Source organism: Cherax quadricarinatus, chromosome 31 (assembly GCF_038502225.1).
Source record: "Cherax quadricarinatus isolate ZL_2023a chromosome 31, ASM3850222v1, whole genome shotgun sequence".
Lineage (NCBI taxonomy): Eukaryota > Metazoa > Arthropoda > Malacostraca > Decapoda > Parastacidae > Cherax > Cherax quadricarinatus.
The window spans coordinates 26,699,470-26,719,067 of record NC_091322.1 but is presented as its reverse complement, the minus strand read 5'-3'; the positions used below and the strand labels follow the sequence as shown (position 1 = coordinate 26,719,067).

Sequence of the window (19,598 nt, the reverse complement as noted above, 5' to 3'; positions counted from 1 at the left end):
CTTGCTGTGTAGGTCTTGGGACCTGTGGCTTAGTTCCTGTGATGAACTGCCCTCTGAACTACATTGTAAGTTATATTCTGTTTCGCCAAGCTAATTTTATTCCCTGTCTCACTGCTTATGTGTACCACCCCATTTATCTAAACCCCAATGTACTCCTGTTCCCAAATATATTATTGTACAAGGACTTAATAATAAACTGTGTTTGAGTAGAATAGTAATATTCACTGTCCCCGTTATTAGCTATTCCTATTTCTCATATTTTATTATGTTTATATGAGTGAAGAGTGGGCGAGGCATATGTTAGTGAGTAGTGTAGAGTTAATGAGAATGTCGTGGTGGTCACCACTGACCTGTCATTACCTACCTACCTCCGCTAATCACCTCACTCCTACCACCTCGCCTCTCCCCTGCCTACATAATCCCCTACTCCCATATTCCCCACTTTTATCCTATTCAATCATTACCCCCCTACATGACATGGTGTCTAAGCGGTGGTGGTTCTTCTTATTTTTATAGTAGGAACCAGTCTCACGTGCCTTATTTTTGACTGCTCGGTTATACTTATGCTACCATTTGCTACCATTTGATTTTGTGTGTTATTATAATATTATAATCCTAGTGACCTTAACTGACCTTTTCTTGACAGTGGGTCTGAATAATTGTTTGGTTGTATTATTATATTTGGTGGAGTTGGTTGTTGGTTTGAGATAAATGGTGGAGAATATCATTATTTGGGTGAGACTTTTGGGGGAAGCAATTACTGGCCGAAATTGAATATTTACAGAGGAATGAGAAGTCACCCAGCCCACCTTGGAAGACTCACCCACAACTGTCACCAATTGAAGAGTTGCCTATGATTGCTGTCCACCTGATGTGCCCAGTCACCCAGCTGATGTGCCAAGTCACCCAGCTGATGTGCCCCAGTAGATGTATTGCTGCCTTGGTCTGTCATCCAGTGTAGTGGGTGTCTGTCTGCGTCACCCAGCCTCTGTGACCATCACCCACGGACCGCCAGTTACCCGCAGTTGCCAGGGATGGGTGACCGCACCTGCTGTTGATGACCTGAAGTGACCTCACCTCACCTCGAGCAACTGACCATAGCCTGCTACTGCTGATGTCGGCTGCTGTGATGCTGCTGAGATGCTGTAGCCGTGCTGCTATGCTGTGGCCGTGCTGAGATGCTGTAGCCGTGATGCAATGCTGTGGCCGTGCTGTGTGCTGCTGTGATGTTGAGATGCTGCGGCCGTGCTGTGATGTTGAGACGCTGCGGCCGTGCTGTGATGCTGGGACCGTGCTGCGATGCTGTAGCCGTGCTGCGATGCTGTGGCCGTGCTGTGTGCTGCTGTGATACGGCCATGCTATGTGCTGCTGTGATACGGCCGTGCTGTGATGATGGATATGCTGTGGCCGTGCTGTGATGCTGCGATGCTGCCTAGCTCAAGAGATGGCGGTGATGCTGCAGTGGTGTGTGAGGGATTCTGGCTGGTGTGCCAGGACAGGAGAATCTACTATGAAGGAGTTGCCATCCTCGGAGATGTGGAAGGATGTGAGCCGCGGAGATGGACTCCAGCTGCTGGGACCAGCCTGCTTTCAAGGGCGGCATGGAGGTGTGTCCTGCCTTGCTGGTCGACCTGTGCGACAGGTATGCGGGGATGCCCTGCCAGCCATGAGAGACAATTAAGAGTGTGAGATGTCCCCAGCCTACTTTGACTTGCCAGAAGTGTTAGTGTTACCTGTGTGGAATAAGGTGACCTTGAAAACGGTCCAGTGATTATGGCCGCCTTGTTTTATGAGGCCAGTGAATCCTAGTAGTGGCATAGGATAATGGAGGGTCTTAGCTGCGATGCCTGCCCTGTCTCGATTTTCAGATGTTGTAGTGTGCATGTGAAGTGTGCCGAAAATGCGACCTTGGTGGTCGTGAAGTGGTCCAGTTGCAGTTACTTGAAAGAATGCAACCCGTTGGAGCAGTTTTCCACGCTATAGAAGCCTAGAGAGGTTTGGCCCAATGGTTAACGTGCGAGGGTGACTAGCATTGGCTAGTGCATTTCTAGTAGAAGTAGGGAAGGCACTGGAGCCCGATATTTAGGTTTAAGGAGAAATGACGGGTAAGGAGGCTTTGCACCAGAGAGCGACTGTTATGCTGGCCAACTGCCAGGTGTACTGATTATGCTGCCTTGTGGTAGTTGAGGAGGTTGAGGGAAACATATGTAGTTGAATAATTGTATTATGTATAATTTTGTCTTTGTATTGTAATAGATTTAAGGGATTAGGATTAAAATAGTCTAATAACTAGGACAAATTGTCCTAGTTCTCAGATATTTTAAATTGGGGGAGAAAGGGGGATGTGATGTAGTCCAGCTGGGCTTGTGAGGTCTCTAGGGAGACCTAATTATATGGTCACACCTTGCCTTGGCAAACGTCTGTAGCCACGCCCACGTCTGAGGTCTTTTGTTCTTGACGCCTCAGACCTAGGCGTCAGGTCGTACACGTGGTTGTGGAGGGTGCTTGGACCACCATAAAAGCCCAAGGAAGAGCATGATCAGGAGATTCGAGCGGAGCTGCTGCTGGGATGCAGAGCTCCTGAGCAGAGGAGATTCGAGCGGAGCTGCTGCTGGGGTGCAGGGCTCGGGAGAAGGCTGCTGAAGTCTCTGGAGGAGACTGTTGGAGGCATTGGGCAGAGTACTGGCTTGGCGCAGTACTCTTGCTGTGTAGGTCTTGGGACCTGTGGCTTAGTTCCTGTGATGAACTGCCCTCTGAACTACATTGTAAGTTATATTCTGTTTCGCCAAGCTAATTGTATTCCCTGTCTCACTGCTTATGTGTACCACCCCATTTATCTAAACCCCAATGTACTCCTGTTCCCAAATATATTATTGTACAAGGACTTAATAATAAACTGTGTTTGAGTAGAATAGTAATATTCACTGTCCCCGTTATTAGCTATTCCTATTTCTCATATTTTATTATGTTTATATGAGTGAAGAGTGGGCGAGGCATATGTTAGTGAGTAGTGTAGAGTTAATGAGAATGTCGTGGTGGTCACCACTGACCTGTCATTACCTACCTACCTCCGCTAATCACCTCACTCCTACCACCTCGCCTCTCTCCTGCCTACATAATCCCCTACTCCCATATTCCCCACTTTTATCCTATTCAATCATTACCCCCCTACATGACACCACAACTCTATTACCAAACCAGTGCTTTCCTATATCCTTCCTGAATCTGAATTTTCAGCTGGAAATTTTCAGCACGTTATTTACATCCCCTTTTTTTATTCCTGTTTTCCATTTATACACCTCAATCATGTCCCCCCTAATTCTATGACTTTCGAGAGAGTGCAGATTCAGGGCCCTCAGTTTATCCTCATAGGGAAGATTTCTGATACATCGGATCAACTTTGTCATCCTCCTCTGTACGTTTTCCAGTGCATTTATATCCATTCTGTAATACGGTGACCAGTGGGTAGTGGGTTTGTGTCAACCATCTCTGATATTGTTTTAATGTCACCTTTGCACTATTTATAGCATTTCTGGTGTATTTTTAAATGTTTATACAGTAGTGTATTGTTATTTATTTTTTTTTATTATCACACCGGCCGATTCCCACCAAGGCAGGGTGGCCCGAAAAAGAAAAACTTTCACCATCATTCACTCCATCACTGTCTTGCCAGAAGGGTGCTTTACACTACAGTTTTTAAACTGCAACATTAACACCCCTCCTTCAGAGTGCAGGCACTGTACTTCCCATCTCCAGGACTCAAGTCCGGCCTGCCGGTTTCCCTGAATCCCTTCATAAATGTTACTTTGCTCACACTCCAACAGCACGTCAAGTATTAAAAACCATTTGTCTCCATTCACTCCTATCAAACACGCTCACGCATGCCTGCTGGAAGTCCAAGCCCCTCGCACACAAAACCTCCTTTACCCCCTCCCTCCAACCCTTCCTAGGCCGACCCCTACCCCGCCTTCCTTCCACTACAGACTGATACACTCTTGAAGTCATTCTGTTTCGCTCCATTCTCTCTACATGTCCGAACCACCTCAACAACCCTTCCTCAGCCCTCTGGACAACAGTTTTGGTAATCCCGCACCTCCTCCTAACTTCCAAACTACGAATTCTCTGCATTATATTCACACCACACATTGCCCTCAGACATGACATCTCCACTGCCTCCAGCCTTCTCCTGTATTGTATATTGTAATAAATAGAATAGAGGAAATCAGCTCTAACATACATTATTTAGGTATGAATATTGGTTGTTGTAAGTCTGAGTCATCGGTAAACGAGTATGTCGCTAAGTAAGGAGAGGCTGTACTCTATTCACATAATTATATTACATATAAAGAACTGTATTGAAGATTATAAACAAGTTGTTTCATGACAAAATTTTCAACATGAATAAAGTTTTCAATAACACAAGTAAATAAGGTCTCATCAAGACTGACATAACACAAAAAAACGTTTTTATGCAGCCGATAAGTACCTCACAAACTGCTATATAGAACGACAACCACAAGCAAAACACTGTAAAAATCACTATTGGTATTTTTTTTTTTTCCAACACACCAGCCATATCCCACCGAGGCAAGGTGACCTAAAAAGAAAAATGAAAGTTTTCCTTTCCTCTTACGACATGCATAGCTTACAGAGGAAGAATTCTTTTTCATTTCCCCATGGAGAATATTGCTATAGTGCACTCAAGATTGCAAATTGACAGTAAAATGACCACAAATTCAATAGAAAACATGAAATAACCACGGAAATTACCTAAATAAATTATGTACAGTTTGTTGTTGGTATTCAACAATGTACAAGGGGTACAGTAAGTTGTGTAAAGCAAGTTGACTTCAATTTTTTTATTATCTGGAAAACCCCAGCCCCTTCAAGTCAGATAACTGAGGATTCACTGTATTGTATTCACCATTCATTGCTGATATTTTATGCACAATCAAATAAATCTCACAAACACAAGGATAATTTATAAACAAAATACTATATACAAAAAGCTCAGCAACACACAGTACTTACTGTATATGAAATTGGACTCACAAATCATCCCAAAAATGAGAAGAATAAATAAAACAATAAAGAATAGCTGAATGGCAAGTAAAAGAAAGCCATGAAAGTATTGCACCTTAACCTAAAAAAAATTACAATTCAAACAAACCATTAGAGAAAAATGGAAGAGCAAAAAACCTGCTATAAAACACTGACTTCATATTAACAAAGTGTAATCTAAGAAAAGTGTTACACATACATTAAAAAATATTTCTTGACAGAGTGGTAGATAGCTGGAATGGAATGCAAAGGGACATGTGTGTATTCTATTCCTACTACTACTACTCCTCTAGACATTAAATAATTATATGACAAAAAACACTTTAGTGCAACACCATTAGCATAGATCTGCTCCTGCAACTAGAAATACATTACCACAAATAGGTATTAACAAGTGCCTCTTTGCATATTAGTTCAACAGAAACAGATTTTTTGCTAAATAATAAGTTTCTGCTTCAGAGATGATTCTGGATTTCTGGTAGTCCTTCATTAAGTCATAATAGAAGCATTTTTTTTAATTACTCTAGTTACTATAGAACAAGTCTATACTGTACTAAGAAAAATTATTCGCTTAAACACTATGACATTTAGAGTATGGTAACGAAGGGCATTCTATAGCTTTACCTCATAAATAGCAAAGCGTGTAGTAGAGTATGTGAGCTGTCTGAGAAGGGATGCTGACAGACCATTGTACAGAGCAAAAAATCCCTGGTTCTTCACTATATGAACAGCCATCTGACCACCACCCATTTGTTTGATTTGTTGAGTCTGAAGATGAACCTGTTGAAAAAATAATTTATTTATTTATTTATTTTTTATTTATTTATTTATTTATTTATTAATTTGAACATGATACAGAGAAGTACAAAGAATACAATTTTTAAAGTGCAGCAAATCACCCAAAAAAATATTTGAAAGCTAAATCGTATTTTTAATTAATTTTATGGAACAAGCAATCTTAGCTGAACACATCCCCAAATTAGCGAACATCCTTACTAAATGCTATAGATACCCTCAGCCAGCCTTCCACTGTAACACACAATAAAAAAAAAGGGAGACGACTTATGTGAACTTCTCATGCTTTTGTTGAAAGTTATCAGCTGTAAATTCCAGCAGCAAGTGTTCACTGTACAACAATGAAAACTGGAGTAACAAGGCTGTTTTCTTTCATACTGTACAAAATAAAACTATATAGAGGTTGGAGGGAGAGGGTATCTGTGATCAGGGGGGCAAACAACAATAGCTGCGATTAATGATCACATTTTTCTCATCAAGCAGACACATGCAGCATTCTAAGTTGCCAATAAGTGGAGAAGGTGACTTCAAATACAGGTGTTCACAGTAGACAAAATTGGGTTGTTTCCTCTCATTTTTTTAAGAGCTGAATAAAGCAGCTGTTGACCTTGATGCTCACTACCCACCTCAGTGATCAACAAAACTGGATGTTTTTTGGTTGTTTGATACTGGGTGAAGAAAGAGTGGAAGGCACGATCATTGCTCTTGGTTTAGCTGTTTTTAGTGTAGACTCTCCATCTTCTTTCAACAAACTGGTTGCATCTCACCAAAGCACAGTGGTCCCAAAAGAAAAACAAATCTCTCTTTTTAACTTTAGTAATGTATACAGGAGAAGAGGTTACTAGCCTCTTGCTCCCGGTATGTCAGTTGCCTCTTACGACACGCATAGTTTACAGAGGAAGAATTCTGACTCCATCTAAATGCAGATAAAATGAAAGCCAGCATTTAATTGGTAACTCCTCTCATTCCTTTCAGATATTTCTGAATTATAGTGCTTTAATGGAGAATATAGAAAGTGCGCTTAGATCAAAATAAATGTAACATTCCATAAGCAGTGCATTTACTAATGATAGCAAGACAAAAATTTACTATGCTTTCTGGCTCACTTCACTGCTCTTTAATAAATCAGGGGAGAAAAATACAACAGGTCTGAGGTCTTGATAGCTTACAGGTAGAGCTAGTCCTGGATGAACACAAGATTTCTAGTAATGCTGAGGGCAAGCAAAGTGAAAATCTATGGCATTAGCAAAGAAAATACAAGTGCTAGCAGTTGACATGGCATGAGTGTAGGAGTTAATGAGTCTACGGTTCATACCATTGTGAAGAGTGAGAAATCCATAAATGAAAGTACATTTCTTCTGCTCAAAAGGCTTAGGTATGTGCAGCTCAATTAAACAGACGTTTCTGAACACCTGGCTCCAGAAAAGCAGTGAAAGATGTGGCACTTAGTGATGCTGTGATTTGGGAGTAGGCACATCCACAGAAGAACCACAACTTTCCACGTTGGCCCAGTAACTTCATTCCCCCACCCTCGACAAGATATTGAACTTCAGGAAGTCAGCACTGCCAAAATGTCAGGTGAGGAACTGCTTTAAAACCTATTTTAATATTTTTTTCCAATACTGTACTATAAATACAAAAAAATTATGTGCCTCAGAATCTGAAAACCAAGTCTTACTTTTCTCATAAGATATTAATTTCCTATAAAAGACTTTTAATACAAAGCAACAAGGGTTTTCAGGAAGGTATCTACCTTCTTATACAGGAGGACTCCCACTTTACAATGCTTTGCTTTACAGCATTTTGCTAATACAGCGGCTTTCATTATACCCATTCTTCACATATTCAGACTTCCTACAATAAATATAGTATTCACCATTCAATATAAGCTTAGGATGAAAATATTTTAAAGTAAGTATTGTGTGTCCTGTATATGCATTTTTTTAGGCCTAGCTCCACTGGCCTTCCTGTCCATACAAGAGTCTACCATGTAACAAACCTATATGATTTTATAGATTCAAGGCAAACAGAAATAAGAGATGTACCAATGAGTCATCACAAGGCAGTTGGGTATGGTGGTTTGCCTGCAGATTCACATAAAAACAATTCATTCAGTCTTCTAAGAATATTAATGAAAGAATGCATTATAGTACATAATCAAGGCTCATAAAAACCTACAGAAAAAAAAAGATAAATAAAAAATGCAACATTATCACCAATCATTGATTATTATTCTATTTAGGGAAAAGTGCTAAACCTGTAGTGTGTCAGGAAAAAGACATGTATAGTTCAGGATAGTATTTATTAAAAAAACGTCTCTCATAAGAACTGAAGAAGCCACGAGTGGCAAAACATTTCCTCTAATAAATGTCCTGAACTGTACATAAGTGTTTTTATGGTATCGCCATACCATTTTTCATGTAGGGGTCATACAAAGCCTGGGACAATGGCCAGCAATTAGGTTTGATCCAAGGAAAGATAGGTCCAATACTTTGCATCAAGAATCCCTCACCAGCATCAAGGAAATTTCCTCTTTGAAACTGTCATACTGTACAAGATCATTTTTGTTTTCAACCCGTCTGTCGTCTGCTCTATACGAGCAGAGCTCTATTCATGACAGGCGAGGTTCCTTAGTTTTGTTTCTTCGATTTTAGTAATACAGTGGAACCTCAAAAATCAAACTTAATCCGTTCCAGGGGCTAGTTCTAAATTCGAAAAGTCTGAAATTCGAAGCAATATTTCCCAAAAGAAATAATGGAAATACAATTAATCCGTTCCAGAAACCCAAAAATATTCACACAAAAAATACATTTTATAGATTAATTACAGTTTTACATACAACAAATATTATAGTTTTTAATTAGGTATAGTAATACATATAAAATAACATTTTTACTTACCTTTATTGAAGATTGGTTATGGAATCTGGAAGATAGGGAGGAGGAGAGAGGGAGTTGGGGTTAGTATTTGGAAGGAGAATCCCCCTCCATGAGGACTAAAGGTAAAGTCCTCTCTGGGGTTACTTCCCTTCTCTGTCTTTTAATGCCTCTAGGACCAGCTTCAGAGTCACTGGACCCCTGTCTCACAAAATAACTGTCCACAGTCCTCTGTTTCTGGCACCTCTTTAACATTTCCCTAAAATGGGACATGGTTCTGTCACTGAACTTGTTGCAAAGATGGCTTGTTTCAGCTTGCTCAGGGTGGTACTTCTGCACAAATATTTGAACATCATTCCACTTGGCACAAATCTCCTTAATCTTTGAAGAAGGCACCTCATCCACTCCCTATATTAACACCTTTCGCAACATCAGCTTCCTTGATTCGTTCTTTCTTTGACAAGATAGAACCGATGGTCGACTTGTTTTTCCCATACATCCTAGCAAGCTCTAAGTCTCACACCACTCTCATACTTCTGTATTATTTCCTTCTTCACAGCTATGGTGTTTCTCACTTTCTTTACCACAGGGGTACCACTTCCAAGTTTCTTTGGGCCCATGGCAGCTTATTTCACAGTCCCACAAGCACTAAACACAACGAAATAATCATAAAATGCGTGAATGAGAGCGCAGGTTAGTGTTCACTCAAGCATAAACAAAGCTAGACTGCTCACGGCGCCTGCGTGGGAACGCGGAGAGAGTGGGCCGGCAGACAGGTCACGTGCCCGGCGGTCCGAAAATAGGGGCGCATTCAATAATAGGGACACTGTCTGAAAAAATGGTCCTATTTTCGAAACGTTCGATATGTGATATGTTCAATTTTTGAGGTTCCACTGTACATTTGTCAAGGTAAATTCTGTATGTACTTTGCATATTGGAAATTGTTCACCAAAAAAGAATAGTACCAATTCAAAAACCTTGGAGTAAGTTGTTATTAACTGCATTCAGAGCAGGAAGAAAGACCTCAACTTATCAAAGTTTTCCTAGCCAAGCATTTGACTTTTTCCATGATGCTTCCCAATGAAAATGAAACCAGTAGACAAGAGTCTACAAACAGAAGGTCTAAGAACACTTATTCATCTATCTCCCCTATTCAAGATTCAATACTGGGACTTTTCAGTCATAAATTCACAGTGCAGTGGGCCATACTACCATATCATTGATATGTTCATGTATACTAATTTTAAAATGCCACTTTTCAACAGACCTTCAGAAGATCAAGGGGGTGTGTACAGCAGGCAGCTCCACAAGAGGCCATGCCTCCAAAGTACCATTTGGCTAACCGTTGGTCCTCCATGTTGCTGCTAGCCCTTCTACACCAATGATTTTCGTGTCTGTCCCCGTCGTCACTCTCTGAAAAGCCATTTATCAGAAGAGATTGCAATCAACAAATTCTGAAAGGATATTTAGTATCACAGTACAAGATTAATATAAAATTTAAAAAATAAAAAGGAATGAAAGTTATTAACATTTACATTCACTCTTCATGTCCTATATTAAATTATTCCATAATACTGTACTGTACTGTATAGAACGGTTTGCATACATGTACAGTGGACCCCCGGTTAACGATATTTTTTCACTCCAGAAGTATGTTCAGGTGCCTGTACTGACCGAATTTGTTCCCATAAGGAATATTGTGAAGTAGATTAGTCCATTTCAGACCCCCATACATACACGTACAAACGCACTTACATAAATACACTTACATAATTGGTCTCGTTCGGAGGTAATCGTTATGCGGGGGTCCACTGTATTTTAGTGTCAGTCTGTTCCATGGAGTGGGCCAAGATTCAATGCAACCTGGGAAATAATCTATGAATGGTAGAACAAATTTAAATTTTATTCATGAAATTTATGGCTGAAGTAGAAAAAAATAGTGTCTGCTGTGAGGATATTAATCCTGCCCCAATAAAATAGAGGTCACAGTGAATAACATACAGTATAATAATGAGACAATTAAGAATGAGGATAAAAGTTAGAGAGAGAAGGCAAATCTGGGTATTTCACACTGATGCATTCAACCTTAAAGCAGAACACAACAAGACTGATACTGGTATTCTTAATATTCCCACCAAGGCAGGGTGGCCCGAAAAAGAAAAACTTTCACCATCATTCACTCCATCACTGTCTTGCCAGAAGGGTGCTTTACACTACAGTTTTTAAACTGCAACATTAACACCCCTCCTTCAGAGTGCAGGCACTGTACTTCCCATCTCCAGGACTCAAGTCCGGCCTGCCGGTTTCCCTGAATCCCTTCATAAATGTTACTTTGCTCACACTCCAACAGCACGTCAAGTATTAAAAACCATTTGTCTCCATTCACTCCTATCAAACACGCTCACGCATGCCTGCTGGAAGTCCAAGCCCCTCGCACACAAAACCTCCTTTACCCCCTCCCTCCAACCCTTCCTAGGCCGACCCCTACCCCGCCTTCCTTCCACTACAGACTGATACACTCTTGAAGTCATTCTGTTTCGCTCCATTCTCTCTACATGTCCGAACCACCTCAACAACCCTTCCTCAGCCCTCTGGACAACAGTTTTGGCAATCCCGCACCTCCTCCTAACTTCCAAACTACGAATTCTCTGCATTATATTCACACCACACATTGCCCTCAGACATGACATCTCCACTGCCTCCAGCCTTCTCCTCGCTGCAACATTCATCACCCACGCTTCACACCCATATAAGAGCGTTGGTAAAACTATACTCTCATACATTCCCCTCTTTGCCTCCAAGGACAAAGTTCTTTGTCTCCACAGACTCCTAAGTGCACCACTCACTCTTTTTCCCTCATCAATTCTATGATTCACCTCATCTTTCATAGACCCATCCGCTGACACGTCCACTCCCAAATATCTGAATACGTTCACCTCCTCCATACTCTCTCCCTCCAATCTGATATTCAATCTTTCATCACCTAATCTTTTTGTTATCCTCATAACCTTACTCTTTCCTGTATTCACCTTTAATTTTCTTCTTTTGCACACCCTACCAAATTCATCCACCAATCTCTGCAACTTCTCTTCAGAATCTCCCAAGAGCACAGTGTCATCAGCAAAGAGCAGCTGTGACAACTCCCACTTTGTGTGTGATTCTTTATCTTTTAACTCCACGCCTCTTGCCAAGACCCTCGCATTTACTTCTCTTACAACCCCATCTATAAATATATTAAACAACCACGGTGACATCACACATCCTTGTCTAAGGCCTACTTTTACTGGGAAAAAATTTCCCTCTTTCCTACATACTCTAACTTGAGCCTCACTATCCTCGTAAAAACTCTTCACTGCTTTCAGTAACCTACCTCCTACACCATACACTTGCAACATCTGCCACATTGCCCCCCTATCCACCCTGTCATACGCCTTTTCCAAATCCATAAATGCCACAAAGACCTCTTTAGCCTTATCTAAATACTGTTCACTTATATGTTTCACTGTAAACACCTGGTCCACACACCCCCTACCTTTCCTAAAGCCTCCTTGTTCATCTGCTATCCTATTCTCCGTCTTACTCTTAATTCTTTCAATTATAACTCTACCATACACTTTACCAGGTACACTCAACAGACTTATCCCCCTATAATTTTTGCACTCTCTTTTATCCCCTTTGCCTTTATACAAAGGAACTATGCATGCTCTCTGCCAATCCCTAGGTACCTTACCCTCTTCCATACATTTATTAAATAATTGCACCAACCACTCCAAAACTATATCCCCACCTGCTTTTAACATTTCTATCTTTATCCCATCAATCCCGGCTGCCTTACCCCCTTTCATTTTACCTACTGCCTCACGAACTTCCCCCACACTCACAACTGGCTCTTCCTCACTCCTACAAGATGTTATTCCTCCTTGCCCTATACACGAAATCACAGCTTCCCTATCTTCATCAACATTTAACAATTCCTCAAAATATTCCTTCCATCTTCCCAATACCTCTAACTCTCCATTTAATAACTCTCCTCTCCTATTTTTAACTGACAAATCCATTTGTTCTCTAGGCTTTCTTAACTTGTTAATCTCACTCCAAAACTTTTTCTTATTTTCAACAAAATTTGTTGATAACATCTCACCCACTCTCTCATTTGCTCTCTTTTTACATTGCTTCACCACTCTCTTAACTTCTCTCTTTTTCTCCATATACTCTTCCCTCCTTGCATCACTTCTACTTTGTAAAAACTTCTCATATGCTAACTTTTTCTCCCTTACTACTCTCTTTACATCATCATTCCACCAATCGCTCCTCTTCCCTCCTGCACCCACTTTCCTGTAACCACAAACTTCTGCTGAACACTCTAACACTACATTTTTAAACCTACCCCATACCTCTTCGACCCCATTGCCTATGCTCTCATTAGCCCATCTATCCTCCAATAGCTGTTTATATCTTACCCTAACTGCCTCCTCTTTTAGTTTATAAACCTTCACCTCTCTCTTCCCTGATGCTTCTATTCTCCTTGTATCCCATCTACCTTTTACTCTCAGTGTAGCTACAACTAGAAAGTGATCTGATATATCTGTGGCCCCTCTATAAACATGTACATCCTGAAGTCTACTCAACAGTCTTTTATCTACCAATACATAATCCAACAAACTACTGTCATTTCGCCCTACATCATATCGTGTATACTTATTTATCCTCTTTTTCTTAAAATATGTATTACCTATAACTAAACCCCTTTCTATACAAAGTTCAATCAAAGGGCTCCCATTATCATTTACACCTGGCACCCCAAACTTACCTACCACACCCTCTCTAAAAGTTTCTCCTACTTTAGCATTCAAGTCCCCTACCACAATTACTCTCTCACTTGGTTCAAAGGCTCCTATACATTCACTTAACATCTCCCAAAATCTCTCTCTCTCCTCTGCGTTCCTCTCTTCTCCAGGTGCATACACGCTTATTATGACCCACTTCTCGCATCCAACCTTTACTTTAATCCACATAATTCTTGAATTTACACATTCATATTCTCTTTTCTCCTTCCATAACTGATCATTTAACATTACTGCTACTCCTTCCTTTGCTCTAACTCTCTCAGATACTCCAGATTTAATCCCATTTATTTCCCCCCACTGAAACTCTCCTACCCCCTTCAGCTTTGTTTCGCTTAGGGCCAGGACATCCAACTTCTTTTCATTCATAACATCAGCAATCATCTGTTTCTTGTCATCCGCACTACATCCACGCACATTTAAGCAACCCAGTTTTATAAAGTTTTTCTTCTTCTCTTTTTTAGTAATTGTATACAGGAGAAGGGGTTACTAGCCCATTGCTCCCGGCATTTTAGTCGCCTCATACGACACGCATGGCTTACGGAGGAAAGATTCTTTTCCACTTCCCCATGGACAATAGAAGAAATAAAAAAGAACAAGAGCTATTTAGAAAAAGGAGAAAAACCTAGATGTATGTATATATATATATGCATGTGCGTGTCTGTGAAGTGTGACCAAAGTGTAAGTAGGAGTAGCAAGATATCCCTGTTATCTTAGCGTGTTTATGAGACAGAAAAAGAAACCAGCAATCCTACCATCATGCAAAACAGTTACAGGTTTTTGTTTCACAGTCATCTGGCAGGACGGTAGTACTTCCCTGGGTGGTTGCTGTCTACCAACCTACTACCTAATGGTAGTAATGGTATTCTTAATGTTGTGAATAAGAAAATACTTTATTATAAGTACAGTGGACCCCAGAGTTTCGGCAGCCTCGATTTTCGTGAAATTCGACCTTCGGCAGGATTTTTTGGAAAAATTTGGCCTAGAGTTTCGTGAAAAACTCGTGTTTCAGCGACCGTCCAGTACCCGTCCGCCCGTCACCGCGCACACAAAGCCAGTCTCCCACGCCATTCACGCTCAGTGTGCCATTGTTACCAACACGTGACCATCAGTCCACGGGTTCATACAATACATTTCGTAATAATCCATTGTTTTTTGTGCTTGCAACTGCTAAATAAGTCATCATGGACCCAAAGAAAGCTAGTGCAAGCCCTTTGATAAATAAAGTGAGTGACGGGGATGTGGAAGAGTTGGTGGAGGACCACAGGGAAGAGATAATCACTGACGAACTGCAAGAGCTTCAACTGGAACAGCATCAGACCACAGCCGAGGAACTTGCCTCAGAGGAGGAGGAAGAGGGAGTGGATGAGGTGCCTTCTTCAGTGATTAAGGACATGTGTGGAATGTGGAATGAGTTGCAAAGTTTTGTTGAAAAGTATCACCCTGACCAAGCCATATCTGCAACATGTACAATGACAGTGTTGTGTCCCACTTCAGGGAAATCTTAAAGAAACGCCAGAAAAAGGCCTCTCTGGATAGATATTTTGTGCGCCAGAGGTCCAGTGACTCTCACGTTGTTCCCAGTGGCATTAAAAGAAGAAGGGAAGTAACCCCAGATAAGGACTTGCTACCTAAAGTCCTAATGGAAGGAGATTCTCCTTCCAAACAATAGTGTACACCTTCCTCCTATCACCTCCTCCCATCTTCCATCCACCCAGAAGTCTTCAGTAAAGGTAAGTGTAATGTTATTATTATTTATTTTAAATGCATGTACTTGATTTCTGATTGTTTTCATTATGTAAATCTTTATTTAATTTGAAAAAATACTTTATTTTAATATTTTTGGGTGTCTGGAACGGATTAATTTTATTTCCATTATTTCTTATAGGGAAAATGGTTTTGAGTTTCATGAATTTCGACCTTCGGCGGGCTCTCTGGAACGGATTAATCACGAAACTCGGGGGTCCACTGTATTTTAAATCACAGGCTTCCTTTCCCAGCCAGGGACAGTAAGCCTGTGATTTAGATAAGATTTAGTATTTGGGTTAAATATATAATAACTAAGTTTAAATACAGTTTTATAAATTTCTATATTGGTTGCATTAACCACACATGGTACCTAATTGCTACAGACATATGTACATTGGTTATAAATTATGAAGATTTTATTTAGGACAATCCAACAAAATCAGTGTGACTCGTTTCCATTCATCAGTCATTAGGTGCATTAAGTAAAGAAAATTATATGAGAAATATGGGAATAAAATAAGTAAATAATGAAAATAAAAAGCCTGAGCAAAGCGGAAAAATGCAAGCAAAGAAGAGAATAAGTTTTAATTATTGCTAGTTTTGCATTTACACTTTTAACCCTTAAACTGTCCAAACGTAGATCTGCGTTTGTGCGCATAGCACTCTGACCTTGATTTTCTTCATAAGAAAGAATGTATAAAAATGTAGATCTACGTTCGGAGAGCTACGTGAGCGATCGTAGATCTACGTTTGGACAGTTTAAGGGTTAAATTAGATTTTTGTTCACTTGTAGGTTACAAAGAAAAATACATTTAATACTTGACCTCGAAATACGAAAAACTCACAAGTGAATATATTTAGGTCATAGAGAGAAAATGTTTTCACTTCTGTCAATTATAATAGTAAAGCTGAAGGCAATTAGATGCATTATGTACTGCAATTACAGCATTTTTAAAATCAAAAGTCTGCCAAAGAAATAGTTAAAAAATAATAATTCTTTACCAGATGAAGGTAACATTAAGACAGAAGATTTGAATTTTTACATGCCATACAGTACCATGCTGTAAAACTGTGATAATTTATAGTTCCCAAAAATTTATAAATCTGATATGACAGTTTATATCACATACTAGTTATGGAAGTATGGACTTCAGCTGAATTTTTTGCACACTCATGAATAATCATAGTATGAACAATCTTGGAAAACAATCGATTGCCTTACCTAACAGGCTAATTTCTCCTATCTCAAGAACTTACAGGCTATATCTTGAGAATGTTTAATGTCTCTGAATATTTAGCAAAAGACATATTTTCTCATTTATCTCAGATCCTATAAGCAAAGAAATATCCACATAAAAGTTATGTACAGTATAAGTGCCCTGTAGCTCAGTTGGTAGCACACTCAGCTCACACGTATGAGTGTGTGTGGTTTGATCCTCAGTACAAGTGGAAACACTGGGTGTGTTTCCTTACATCTGCTGTCCCTGTTAATCAAGCAGCAAGCAGGTACCTGGGTGTTAGTTGACTGGTGTGGGTCACATCCTGGGGACTAAATTAACCTAAGTTGTCCGAAATGCTCTGAATAACCTGGGGCTTTCTATACAGTATGTTATGGATGTTAGCTAGGTCTGTACAAGTTGCATCAGGTATACTTGTAGAAATAAAGATTATTATTATTATAGTAATACAGCCTGATTGATAAGGCAAGCATCAGACAAGTTTAGCCAGGGGCCAGACTGCAGGAGTAGGAAAACTCTCGAAACCTACCGAAGGTAAAAAAAACAAAAGTATGATAAAAAAAATGGGTACTATACTGCACCAAAGCAACATGTACATATCCACAAACAAATATGGCAAATCTAGAGAGAGAAATTAGCTTGAAGTGACTGACAATCACAAAAAAATAAATATGCACTGGCATGTTTGGAATCTCAAGTTTATACTCTGAAAATGCATTAGGTGCAACTAGAATTACAAATTTTACCAACATATATAATTAAAACTGCAAAATAAACTTGCCTGAAAAGCTGTGTATAATGTAAGTTTTGTGAAAATATACCACACTGATCCTACACTATCATTTAATTAAGTCTGTGCATTTTTTAAATTATAATTTGAAGTTTATTTTGGATTTATTCAATTAAACTATGTCCATATTTTTGCAGGTATAAATGTTGAAGGGGTTCATTGAAGTGTAGGTAGCAAGGAATACCAGTGGATGGGCTGTTAGAGGGTTATTTCCTCAAAAGTACAAGGGCACCATGCGAGACATGAACACCAGGAAAAGAAAGAGAAGGAACAACAATGGTTAAAAATGACCATAATTTTTTTTTAAAGGGGTGGACTGGTAAGCCAGTAGAAGGCCTTGGTCAAAAGCTCCAATAGCGGGTCATCACCTGACCAAGACCCGCGTCAGGAAACACTTGTCCTGTTTCCTGACGAACTTTACCTAACCTAACCTAACCAGGAAAAGAATACCAAAAACTAATGCAGCAGCATTTTTATACTTAGCAATGTGAAGCAACACGTACAGCACTGAAGTAGTTTTTGTTAGTGATCGTTTGATTTTTATGAATAAATAAGTAAATATTAAATGTGTAAATAGGTATCCATTTTTATAAGAAAGGACTAAATTGGCAAAAGTCAGTGCCTGGAGAATAGGAGGTAAGTAGGTTTGATCTGAGGAAGGGGAGAGTAGCACTAATTCCAAAGATAAAATTAACAACCAATGCTACAAACATGAATAAAATGCTCAACAAAAATAAATATCATACAAAGTCAAAATAACCAGAATCAATTAAAAACCACATAACAGCATTAATGTCTAAAACCACAATGAAAGTTCTCCAAGGTCCCCAAAGGCACCAAGTAATTATATAATCCATGGCAAAGGCGAAAATACCTAGGCCTCTGGCACTGTTAAAATATGTTCCACAGTTAGCATGTAACAAGCTACAGGCAGCCCCCGCGGGTTTAGTTCAGGGCCACTGCTGTAAAATAAATCACAATCTTTTTCAGAAATGCATGTAAAAGCTCTAATTCCCCTGATCAAGAGCCCTTCACCTGCATCAAGACACCTGACTTCCCCTGAAGGGAGAAACTACACAGCTACCTTATGTAAAGTTGCATGGCACTTAACAAGTTGCTAAGTGACTCGATTATTACAAAGTACTCAGCAACCAACATTGACTTTATAATAGTGAAGCCTCCATGATGCAGAATATTCAATCAGTCAGTAAAAAATAACACCATATTAATTTCCAATCACGAGCCAGTACACATATTGAAGCTTATGGTGTCTCCCAGCCAGCACACATATTACAGGATGGCACTCACAGCTGGTACCCAGGTGGCACCAGTGCCACAAGTCTTGATCTGGAAGAAGAAGAAAGCAGAGTAGAAGGCAGCAATGGAAGCAATACACTAACAACCTTGGCAACTCACTTGGACACTTGCCAGAAAAAAACGAAACGTATTGAAAATGTTCACTTACTTATATATTAACATTATATCTACTGATTAAAGACATTTTTCTCCATTATATGAATTATTGGAAAATATACAGTGTGCTAGGAAACACCTGGTGTTTTTAAGGTTTATTATTGTTTTGTTTTATGGTTGGTGGGGAAAATATGGTCTATAAAATTAGCAAAGAGAACGAAAACCAGTCAGAAATTCTGATATTTAAGCCCATTGGTGAACCAATGAGAGTTAGTGGAAGGTAACCATGAGACACACACCTCCTGCAACAGCCAGTCATAACTCCAGACATGCAACAACAGTAAGTAAGTAAGTTTATTCAGGTATACACAAATACAGTTACATGGAATTATCATACATAACAGCATATGTGTAGAGAACCTAGGATAACCCCAAAAAGTTAGACAGAGTGACTTATTTCCATTGGGGTCCTTTAAATTGCCATGAAGTCACTTGTTTAGCTATCATAACTTTGTGGTCCCAGTCCCTGGACCCATTATGTACCTCTGTGTATAATAAAGATATTAAACCCCAATGGAAATAAGTCACTTTGACTTTTTTTGGGGGGGTTATTGTAGGTTCTCTACACATATGCCTGGTGGTTAAACCTCTCGCTTCACACATGGAGGGCCCGGGTTCGATTCCCGGCGGGGTGGAAACATTCGACGTGTTTCCTTACACCTGTTGTCCTCTTCACCTAGCAGTAAATAGGTACCCGGGTGTTAGTCGACTGGTGTGGGTCGCATCCTGGGGGGACAAGATTGAGGACCCCAATTCAAATAAGACAGTCCAA

The 19,598-nt window shown here is 39.9% G+C and overlaps 1 protein-coding gene across 7 annotated transcripts in view; it reads right to left on the bottom strand.

The window, feature by feature from the left end:
- Window positions 1-18,782, bottom strand: part of Dic1 (Dicarboxylate carrier 1) — a 62,364-nt gene extending 43,582 nt beyond the window's left edge. The window contains exons 1-5 of one of the 7 annotated variants that reach the window (XM_053788750.2): window positions 18,662-18,775; window positions 10,502-10,595; window positions 10,000-10,145; window positions 7,172-7,419; window positions 5,686-5,841 (exon numbers count right to left, since the gene is read on the bottom strand). In XM_053788750.2, the coding sequence (XP_053644725.1) occupies window positions 5,686-5,841; window positions 7,172-7,195 (180 nt within the window). In that variant the 5' untranslated portion in view covers window positions 7,196-7,419; window positions 10,000-10,145; window positions 10,502-10,595; window positions 18,662-18,775. The other 6 variants (XM_053788717.2, XM_053788726.2, XM_070090289.1 and 3 more) reach the window with 6 other exon arrangements.
- Window positions 18,783-19,598: the final 816 nt, after the last annotated feature.